The sequence below is a fragment of the Diachasma alloeum genome, unplaced genomic scaffold, assembly GCF_001412515.2.
Source record: "Diachasma alloeum isolate Michigan unplaced genomic scaffold, Dall2.0 Dall_scaffold_00301, whole genome shotgun sequence".
Lineage (NCBI taxonomy): Eukaryota > Metazoa > Arthropoda > Insecta > Hymenoptera > Braconidae > Diachasma > Diachasma alloeum.
This window is the reverse complement of record NW_021680440.1, coordinates 371,312-383,340: the sequence shown is the minus strand read 5'-3', so window position 1 is coordinate 383,340 and position 12,029 is coordinate 371,312. Positions and strand designations below refer to the sequence as shown.

At 40.5% G+C, this 12,029-nt stretch overlaps 1 protein-coding gene across 1 annotated transcript in view; it reads left to right on the top strand.

Moving 5' to 3' along the window:
• Positions 1 to 12,029, top strand: part of LOC107039536 — a 51,725-nt gene that overhangs the window by 34,552 nt on the left and 5,144 nt on the right. The window contains exons 2-4 of the mRNA XM_015259188.2: positions 3,039 to 3,244; positions 6,438 to 6,573; positions 8,685 to 8,818. Of these exons, the coding sequence (XP_015114674.1) occupies positions 3,039 to 3,244; positions 6,438 to 6,573; positions 8,685 to 8,818 (476 nt within the window). The remainder of the gene's footprint in view (positions 1 to 3,038; positions 3,245 to 6,437; positions 6,574 to 8,684; positions 8,819 to 12,029) is intronic.

Here is a 12,029-nt window from a genome sequence, read left to right as displayed (position 1 = left end):
CTCCCCCTCCCCGCGCCCCTGTCGAGTCATGGAGTAATTCTAATTAGTTATATGGACAGATTAGAGAATGAAGTTTGAGATTGTGTATACGTTAGAGTGGCGAAGTTGCCATAGTTCGAGCTAAGACTCGAAATCCAAATTGCGAGAGGGCGCGGGGCACGGGGAGGGGGGAGGGGGGGGACTGGTGAGTGCCATTTTCGTATGTATACGTACTATTATATACACAGAGTAAAGTTTGGGGAAACACTATCGCGCCTGCCTAATTAACCTTTCTCTCCTCTCGCTCCTCTAATTACACTTAGACTGCGAGGTTCTAATAACGCGTCAAACTTGCGAAATCAGTCTAGTAATGTCTATCTGGGTGGCTGTTGTTGAATTTACTGGTGGGGGTCCTCCGGGGCAAATTGTTTGGGGAAGATTCTGGAGTTTATGAGGAATGAGAGGTGAGTGGTGAGGAGGATTGATGAGGGGGAGTCTTGGAGTGGGGGGAGTGGTGGTTGGTTTTTTTTATTGTCGTGACGATATTATTTTTTAGCGATGCCGCGAGACAAACTGGAAACACGAATGTATAAATTTCACACATCTTTTGCAGATGTTTTTCAAGTACTTTTAGGACTTGAGTTCAGTACTTCCAATTGATTAGTTTATTGAGATAAGTGAATTTTATTAACGGATAGAATGGGCTTTCTTATGCATTTTTGTAAATAGAAATGCTCGAAATCGGAACTGCAACATTTCAATTTTTTTTAGGTTTTTATGTTTTATGTTGTTATCAACATTTAAAAGGCTTCGAAAAATTGCATTCAATTTCTGTTCAATTTTATTACTTACAAGAAGGGAATTATTTGGATTTTTGAATTTTTGACGAAATTCGGTTTTCAGAAGAGATAGAAAAACATTTTTGAGTTCTTACATGAACAAGTACAAGTACAAGTACAAGTACAAGTATTTTTTCGACTGAGCAAAAGTAGAAAAACGCAATTGGAGCGAGCGAAGCGAGAGACCAACAATCCAGCCAAATTTTTTTCTTATTGTTTCATTGTCGAAATTTATTTTTTGCTACTAATATCCCCCATAAAATTCGCATCACTAATGTTGTGACGGTTACGCTCCGCGTATTTTCTACTGTGTTATTGCGAATGAGCCTTTTAAATCAAATAGGAAGTTGCTTATTGAAGAGATAATGAGAGGCGAAGTTTATGGGGAGTTGTTAGACTGTCAAAGGTCTAGTCGTAACTTGAAGTAACAAGTGAAGTCGTCGTCACAGTTAACTGTAATTGCCAATCATTTATGTCCATGATTAATACGTTCTCATGGGAGGAAATATAGGTTTTAAATCGAAGCAATGATCGTATATTAAAATAATGACATATTGAATTTTCAATTCTATTACACATGACTCGTATATCTGGCTATACCAGAATTGACATTTCGTTATTCGTGAAAACTATTGGAAGTTCTAGAAAATTGTAGAAAGATCCAGAGCTGTACAGAATCTTCTGGTGAATTGCGCAGTCGTCCGGAAAGCTCTCCATTTTTCCAAGCCTTGATCATTCTTTCTAGCATGTCGCAAACCATTCGAAAACCCCCGAAAAATTGTGGAATTTTTTTTTAAATTTAAACACTTCTCGATTGATTTGAGAGCTCATCTACAAGAGCCTTCATCACTGATGCACCCTGCTGGTGCTTCGACAATATTTCAGACTATTCTAGACTTTTCCAGCATTTATTCTCTAAATGTCGATTTCATAAAATTTCTATTTTTTCCTAACAGTGCGACAGAAGGGAGATTGAATCGAGAGAACCAAGAGATTGCACTGTTGGAGAAAAATTGGAATTTCAGGGATAGTTGACCAGCAATTTTCAGGAGAGTGATTTTGAATTGGATTTGGCGGAAAAAATCGTGAAATTTCCAATTTCACAGAAAACTAAATGAAATTTTAGCAGCTGGAACATGAGAAGTCCGTAATTTACTTGAATCTTTAATGAAAAAATTGATATTCAATCCCGATTTACTCTGAATTTTCAATTAATTGGATATTCAAGAATACATTTAACAGAACGTTTCTGATTTCCATTCATTTTCATGGAATGATCGAACTGAAATTAGTTCTCATTGGGTTTTCCACGAATTCTTGAATTTTTAATTACGAAATTCCTTGGAATTTCATTGGAAGTGAGAGAAGTTTTGAAAGCAGTAGCTCACCAAAAGAAATTATTACAGAAACCCGGAGACTTTATTGCAAAATTAAGTTGATAATTTTCGCTATGAATATAACAAGTTTTAAAATGGTGAATCTCGGTATTGAATCGGTTCTCGCCGATTCAAAAATAACGCAAAACCGCGAGTAAGACCCTGTGGATTCACAAAATCGATTGAGTTGTATATATAATTCACTCGCGTGAATTAATAACATAATTATTCATTCAATTCCAATTAATCATGTGTTTTAATTATAAAATTACTTTATCCAGATCGAGAGAATATTTATTAAATCCTTTATTCGGGGTGAATGAATAATTTTGCTATGGTTATGCCGGTGGCTAATGTATACTCGTGGATCAAACCCACAATCCCGTGAATATTTCTGTCCGAGATAAATCCGAAACAGGATTTGGAGTAGGCCGCGAATGAATCATAAATATTCGATTAAATTCTATGATAAACATCAATTTGTCTAGCATTCACAACAAATCCGATCCACTGGATGCGACTGATTAAGGATGTCATGGGGATGTCGGTAAACCAATTTTCAAAACTGTATCACACTGTTAAAAATTTTGGTGTGAATTTTCCGCGCCCAATTCCGGAAATTTTTATCGTGTTCCAATTCCACTGAAATTTCAGGAAATCTTGTCAGTGAAAATTCAGAATTTCGTGGCAAAATCAAAGAGAAGTGTAAATTTCCGTTCCATTTTTTCCTGAAAATGAGTAAAAAACCAAAAAATTCTGGTAAATAGATTGTTTAATTTTCAGGAGTTTCAAAACGATTTTTCAAGCTATTCCGTTAAAAATTTGATTGAAATTTTCATTGCAGGCGTCAATGGACTGGAGAATGTGTCTCACAATATTCCCGAGGCCGTCGCCATCGGCTCAACCGTCAACCTCACCTGCCGATACGACCTACAGAATGATATACTCTACGCCGTTAAATGGTACAAGAGCGGCTCCGAGTTCTACAGATATATACCCAAGGAAGGGCCGCCAATATCAGTTTTTGGGAATTTTTCACACAAGATAAATGTGAGTATTCTCTTATCCGTCGTCGGATGCGTTGATTATCCGTCTACATACATCTCATGACAGCGCGTCGCGTGAAATAATTTTTCAAGGATGGAGATGTCAGGGGGAATGAGTGATGACATGGGTGGGATTTCAATTCACAACCTTCAGATTATCGGGGCTGATGCTCTCCTCAATTTCACTTGAAGAGAGATGACTTTTTTAAGGTTTTACGCTGTTCTGCAAAAATGAGCTTCTGAAGAGGCGCTCATTTCCTTCATTTTATTCGGAGGAAGAAAATTTATGGGCTTATTCAGATAGCTCGGAATGAAGCTTTTATTCAAACTCGAAGATATCCAAGCACTTCAGGCTTATTTTTGGGGTTCTCACCTGCCGATACGAGAATCGAATTCTATTGACTTGTTCTATAGAATAATTTATACTTCCCATTTCAATAAAATCGCCCCAACACTAATAGAAAAATCAATGGAAATTCTTTCATGCGTGATGATTAATTCCCAACAAAAATACTGTTGACCTGAATCCCTGACAACTCCCAATAAAGAGCTTTATTTGACTGGAATGCGTCACTTCTCTCGCTGTACAAATTCGCCGAAAAAAAAAATTTAATCACCCCATTCCACCACATCACCGCTCAAAAATAAAATCCACAGGAGTACATAAACAGTCAGTTATACGAATTTGACCTCCACCTCCCCATCGCGACAAAATAAACAAATTCCCCCGAAATTACGTAATACGAGATAAAATTACCCGAGCCCGAATAATCAGCTCCCCCTTCCTCTGATTCATTTTGCACCGAATTTATCTGACGCCTCCCACCCCACCACCCCCGCAATTAATGTCCAAGGGGAATTAACTTCCCATTTTTTATTTTCCATTCTCCCACTCTTATTCCAAAACTTCTCGCCCTTTCAGGTGAAAAATCCAGTCCAATAACGCTTTTTTGTTCCCCGCGAAATTCTGGATATTATTTTCCCTCTCAAATCGCAGTCATGCCACCGTGCTCGAAAACTCCAGTGTACACAGGTTTCACCCTGAATCGTCTCTCTAAAAAAAGCGAAAAAAGTCCTCCGAATATCAAATTTCCGGGGGCTTCGGTAGAGCGATGAGTCCAACAAACAAATGACTGACAACAAAGTAACGATGTCAATGTGATTGGAATCCAATCGCGTATCCGGTTCGCCTTGTCTACTTATTTGGCTAGTACCCCCCACCGCCCCCCTTTCAGTTCCCGCTCCACCAGAGGACCAGAACCGTAGTTTCCCCCCGAAAACCATTATCAAACTGGATTCCACGTTTCAGTATTGGTTGCCATTGAATGCACTCACACCTTCGCAGCTCCCCAAACGCCGCTCAAAGCCAGCGACAAACCCCACATATACATCCATTCAATCCACCCCCTACCCCCACCCCCCGCCAACCCCACCGACAGTAGCACCACAATGGATTTTCAAATGACATTATTGGACTACAGAGAGAAACGACAGAGACAGTGAAATACAGAAATGAGTTTGTGAAAACCGGAAGTGACGAACGAGCCATACTCCGGCTTTTTGTTATAAATTCCGTGTCGTTGCATATCACCAGTGTCGTTCGCCCATAACCGCGTTATTAAAATAGGGGGAGGTAGAGGATTGTAGAAATCGAGAAATAAAAATATTGAAAAGAGAATGGCTAAACCACCGAAGGAATTGATTTGACAAATGAAGAATGAACAGAAAAACAAAAAAAACACTGGAATTTCTATCGATCGGTTATTAGATTCAAGTAAAATTCATTAATTTAAATACAGATTGTTCTGGGTGTGAGGGGAATTTGTCCGAAAATTGTAAATTTTACACCGAATTCCATTTAAAAAACTTATTTCGAAAGAAATCCAATTGAGTTCTCTAGCCAATTCGCTAGGATTTTCTATTAAATTTTTCTCCTATTCATGCTAAATAGCTAAAAAATTATCTTTAAAATATTAAAAATATATTCTCGATTCTTTATTTTAAAAAACCGAAATTCGCTGTGTAGCAGTTGACTTTCAAAAAGCTAATTCGTTGTGGAAGCCGGAAGAGCCGATACTCCAGCTCTTGTTATAAATTCCGTGTCATTGCATATCACCAGTGTCATTCGCCCATAACCGCTACATTAAAATAGGGTGCGGTAGAGCATTGCAGAAATCGCGAAAAAGCAGTGAAAAAAGACCGCCAAAAGCGGCCGAAAAAATTGATTAAAAAAATGAACAATGAACAGAAAAAAGACAAAAAAAAACACTGAAATTTATGTGATCGCGCATACCGTGCTCGTTTATCGCGCGGGCGGCGTGGCGTCGGGGGGATGAAATATATCGCGGTGACGGGTAAAATGCGAAATTGTCAGGCGAACACGAGCCCCAGAGAACGAGGGGGGGAGTGCAGGAGAGGGCACCGGGTTGCACACAAAACTAAAGAGTAATATGGGGAATTGGGGGTATAGTTGGAGCTGTGGCGCCGAGCGGCACCGAGAAACATTTTCGACAATTCTCGGCACGCCGCGACTCGGTCAACCACCAACACACGTGAATCAAGTTACTAGCCCTCCCTCCCACCCTCCCGCCAACCCTCCCCCCTTCCCGCTGCCCCGTTGCGACCCCCTCTTTCTGTTTTTGGCTGTGACACCTCATCCCCTCCGTTTAGTACAAACGGAAAGGCCAAATTTGTGCACATGCACACGTGGGGTGGATGTATCACGTACACAAACTGAATCATCTCGCTCTCTCTCGCTCCCTCTCCCTCCCCCCCACGTTCTGTCCCTCTCGATGTGAACTAACCAAATTGATTGTAGATGATTTATATTCCTGCCACTAGCAACATATATAATTAATAGTTGCTGCCGGTAGGATTGTTCTGATACTGAATAAGAGCGTGAGGGAATGGCGGAGGGGAACGGGGGGGAGGGTCAGGGAATGTGGAGATATCGATTCACGATAAATAGGGCTCTAGAGTGGGTACCTATGCGCGACTCGGTCGATCCTGCGGTTAGCAGTCTAGCCGCCGAATTAACTCCGGAATCCCCCGTCCTCCGCACCGGGCGGCCCTCGGACTGTCCGCAGATTTGGATTTTCAGGAGAATCCACTTTGTGGGAGGGTGAGGGGAGAGGGAGAGGGGGAGGGGGAAGTTGATTCGATTATTCAATGGATGTTATTTCTATTTTTGGTGACAGACTGTCCTGAGCGATGCTCACAGAGTGGTGCTCAATGATGTGACGCCGGATTTGGAGGGCAGGTACAGGTGCGAGGTCAGCACGGATCTTCCTGATTTTCATACGTTGCTTACGTCTGGATACATGCATGTTGTCGGTGAGTATTATTTTTGAGGGTACGCGGGGAGAAATTTTGGATGAAAATTATGCTAGGGTTCTTTAACCCCTCACGTACGGGGCCTTTCTGATACCNTTGCGACCCCCTCTTTCTGTTTTTGGCTGTGACACCTCATCCCCTCCGTTTAGTACAAACGGAAAGGCCAAATTTGTGCACATGCACACGTGGGGTGGATGTATCACGTACACAAACTGAATCATCTCGCTCTCTCTCGCTCCCTCTCCCTCCCCCCCACGTTCTGTCCCTCTCGATGTGAACTAACCAAATTGATTGTAGATGATTTATATTCCTGCCACTAGCAACATATATAATTAATAGTTGCTGCCGGTAGGATTGTTCTGATACTGAATAAGAGCGTGAGGGAATGGCGGAGGGGAACGGGGGGGAGGGTCAGGGAATGTGGAGATATCGATTCACGATAAATAGGGCTCTAGAGTGGGTACCTATGCGCGACTCGGTCGATCCTGCGGTTAGCAGTCTAGCCGCCGAATTAACTCCGGAATCCCCCGTCCTCCGCACCGGGCGGCCCTCGGACTGTCCGCAGATTTGGATTTTCAGGAGAATCCACTTTGTGGGAGGGTGAGGGGAGAGGGAGAGGGGGAGGGGGAAGTTGATTCGATTATTCAATGGATGTTATTTCTATTTTTGGTGACAGACTGTCCTGAGCGATGCTCACAGAGTGGTGCTCAATGATGTGACGCCGGATTTGGAGGGCAGGTACAGGTGCGAGGTCAGCACGGATCTTCCTGATTTTCATACGTTGCTTACGTCTGGATACATGCATGTTGTCGGTGAGTATTATTTTTGAGGGTACGCGGGGAGAAATTTTGGATGAAAATTATGCTAGGGTTCTTTAACCCCTCACGTACGGGGCCTTTCTGATACCAAGTCTACCACACGCTCAATACTCTTCGCATCCCACATTTTCTGATGAATGAAAAATTATAAATAAAATATATAATTGAAGCTACAGTATTCACCTTCCCAATGGTATTAATCCGATTGTATCATCAGCCATAGTTTCGGAAATATTTAATTTTGAAAAGAGCCGTGCGTTTTTGCATGGGTCGGTATGACATACCGAGCCCGTACGTGAGGGGCTAAAGGATCATGAGTCATCCTGTCCTCATTTCTATTGTTCTATTTCTGTTATTGGCGAACAATTGAAGAAAAATTTTGTTACAAAAACTTGGAATTTTTAACAACACTAAATTCACGTGAAATTTACATCTATTTTGTTAATAAAAAATCTGTTGACTGGTACTGGCACCCGGAAACTTTTATTTCTCTCCGTCATAGATCGGCATCAATCATTACTTTTAGTAACATCATGAGAAGTTGCGCCTTATAGTAAATAAGATTTATTGATCCTAATTGAAATTTGAAAATTAATATAATAATTGGTAATTGAATTTCTCAATTATTGACAGATAAAATAATTCCGAATTTGAATATTTAAATTGATGGTTATTTTTAAAAATAAAAAAATTGCTGAGTAGTATTGACAATCGACTCATTCGAAATTTAACTGTAATTTAAAATTTCGATTATGCCGCTGTCTGCTCTCCGCGTACCACATCCCGATCATTCGGTCACTCACTCCCCCGAAAAAATTCCTTTTTTGCATGGAGCATCCGCCTGATAAGTGATCATCATGACCCCGACGATCGCTCATTAATGACAACAAAAAACAAGTTGGTCTTCATTCCGCCCCGGCGTGACTCCGCAAAAATGAGCGATTTTCGGTTAATGACCCGTGACTGTGGGAAGAGCCGGTGATTTGTCGAAGGAGTGAAAAATAACGGCAAATACGTCATACGTGTAACTGAGTATATGTTATTGTACCTGAGGGTCTATGTCCTGAGAGACGCTCAGTTACTCGCGTGATTCGAGCAGCGTGCATACTCTCTCCCCTCCCCCTCTCTCGCTCTCCCCCTCACCCTCCACTGTACATATGCCTACATAAAACCAACGCAAATGCACCCACGGGAAACGGGCATGTATACATATGCGAAAGTAGTTTTCCCCACCCTTTTCACATGGGACATTTTCACGTGAAGATGGTGTGTATACCGTATATATTTTCACAGGTTTACCCGAGGGCATACCCGAGATACTCGTTGAGAAGCAGAGATACGCGATTGGTGAAACTGTCAAAGCCAACTGCACTGTGCCACCCAGCAATCCGGCAGCTAATGTCAGTTGGAGCATCAATGAAATTTCGGTAATTAACTGGTTTACATTATAGTAGGGGAGGGCTGAACAAAGTAGAATGGCACAGGGGAGCGAGCAGTGCAGGTCACTGGATTTTTTATCCCCGTGAAAAATCCCCGGAGAATTTTCCCCATGTAAAATTTCCCTGGAAAATATGACATCAGACACATTCGAACACAACATCAAGTCACCTTTATTTAAGGATGTTTAGCCGAAAGCCACATTATTCACCTTAATTTTGATATCGTCTCATATGCCAGGTTCATATTTGAGCCACACGTTGGTAATAATCTTAATCCTTCCATCGGGGCGTCCTAGTGAGAAATTAATTTCTGAAGATCACTTCTTGTAACATTACGCTTAGGGAAGAAACGTGACCGTGTGAACTTTGATCGAGATGTTGCGTGGGTTAGACACTCAAGATATTGAAAAAAAACCACAAGCCATTTACTTTAGACTATGGAGAATCTATCGCCGGCGAGAACAAGTAGGGGACCGGGCCACATAGGCGTGATATCTTCGATTGATTTTCGAATTCCTCTAAAAAAAATTTGACCGCCATTACGAGTCGAGCAACGCGACAACACCGCACAACAGCTGATCGAGGTCGGTAAAGTCAGTGACGATAATTCAGTGCTGGAAGCATATGGACACGTATAACACACACAAACATTCATCTCACTGGTGCAACCCCACTACTAGCCGAAGCGTGCGATGTTGTCCGATCAAAATTCGACTGTTACCACTGCAGTCACAAGTCCTCCATTATCTGTGAGCATTTTCTTTGATTATTGTTTTTGAGACCGGAACAGTACGCGATAACACTTATAATTTGATGAGAAAAATCATTTGTAACATGAATGATTTATTTAGCCAATTTTATTTTTCTTTTCAACTGAGTGAGGGTCAGCCGTTGACTCATTTGCCATGGAATACCCCACATTTCTTTGTCAGTGTAACAATTTAAATAAGAATGGACTGCGAGTGGAGTTTGAAATTCCCGGAAGGGGTGCAAGAATTCCGAAACGTTATAATCTCATTGACCATAAAGCAAGAATGCTTATTTCGAGGATTAAAAGTTTTGCCATTAGGAAATTTTCGCTTGAAATGAAAATGAAGAATCTTTGGAACTAGGGATCCTTTGCACCCGTTGATCTTATGACCGTAACAGCGAAATATTTTGTTATAAAAGGAGGAATAAAATTTCAAACTTTCTGTGCGATGCAGAGGAATTCTAAGAAAAGCCGTCGAATTCTCACCAAATCGTTGGGCTTTTCAATATCAATTCTAGATTATTCCTTTCAAATTGAATTATTTTGAACAGCTTTCGTTGACTAGCAATCTCTCGTGGTCAGTTAGACAATTAATTTTACAATTTTTTGGCACTCGGCACTTGGAGATTGAGACACTTTCACTGTATATATTTTTGTCTGGACATATGGAGAAAAAATCTCGCATTTTTTCTCCGCGTGGGGGAGAAAATATCATCAATCTATCGTGAGTGAATTAGAGAAGTAGGAAATGACGAAATAAAACTGTTGCTCGGTAAACAACTTCCTCACTCGATCATTATCAATTTTATCACGTCCACCCCTAATTCTCTAATTGACTGACGATGTGTTCTGCTTTCCTGCCATTTTTTTTCTTTTCCCCATACGAGAATGCTTTCCCCTAATTACTGTTCAGTGATTAATATTGCATGGAAGAATTATTAATAAAGATTAAGAGTCATTTATTGTGCGAAAATATTTTTTCTTCATTTTCGGGAAAAGAATTTCCTCATTTTTTTTGTAAGTAGAAACTTTTCGCATTGAAAAAAATAGTTGTCAATATTTTGACGAATCGAAATAAACCTAGTTTCTGTTAGTATCCACTCTTATGGCACTCAATTCGAATTGATAATTGAGTTTCAATTTTTATTTTGTTAATTATGAAAAAATTTCAAGGATCATTCACATTTGGAAAAAGTCATTTCTCTCAGTCTCCAAGAGAGTCCTAGTAATGCCATTACCTTTAAAAAAATCATTTTATACATTTTTGTTAATTACGGAAGCATTTCAGTAATGACTCCCGGGTCATGTATTACTACAGCCGGCTCATACTTTGCAGATTTTTTTATAGGTAAATATTGAAGTTTAAATAGGAAACATGAAGTATTTCAACGTACATTAAGTCGGAACTTAGTTTCTATAAATAAATTCAACCACTTTCAGACATTACAGTTATTTACATCGATGCTTATGTAGATCTACAGGACCTCCGAGCCTCAGCTTTCCTTCTGAAAGCAATTTTTTAAAAATTACAACTTATGAAGTGTTATTAAAAATTCAACGTGTAGTCAGGCACTTCAAAGTATCAACCCCTCATCAGTACTTAGTGTTACCCGGGGTTTGCCGGGGAGAGTAGAAAAAAAAAGATTTTTATTTCGACGTGGTTATCCCTATCAGGTCCTTCACCGAATTGAGTCTGACTCAATGTTTTGACTCATGTTTTGAATTTGTATCGCCCGCGTTCCCTTTTCTCTCTAAACATAACCCCGCGTGATAGAATGGCAGCTGATGTCGGGGGATCGTTGGTAGACTCGAGAATAATCACAGATGAAAAATTACGATTTTTCGATGGGAAAAGGGAAAAAAAATCGATGTATATTTCCATTACTTGAAAAAAGTGGTGTGACCCCCCTTAAGGTCATTAGACCCTCATGATCACTTCGTTCGTCCCTCCCGTTTGACCCTTAATACCGTTCGACCCTATAACTACTCTCTTTCCGTTGAAAAATGACCGGGGCCATAGGTATCTTATAAGAAGCCCACGGAATATAAACATTCGGGAGGCCTCGAGCGCTCGTATCTTATACGAATCCTCCACTGTAATTATTTTTGTAAAACAAACGGTGCCGAGGAAAATTTTTCTTTGGTTTTTCCTGGAAATCAGGAAGACAAATTTCTAGAAAAATACAACTTCCATAAAAAAACTTGAAGAAAATACAGAAACCAAAATAAGCCAAGTCAGGGCTCAATAAAAATCAGTAGAGTTCGAAAATTCAATTTTCTGCAACAACTATCTCTTAAACTTCATCGTAAACCGTCGGATTTCCTTAATAATCACATGAAATCCACAGTCTCACGTCGTCATCAATTCCATCTGGAGTTCAATGAATAAAAGATCTTCATTATTCTCCAATTCTTCACCACAATGTCCCCCCCCCCCCCCCCCCCCCC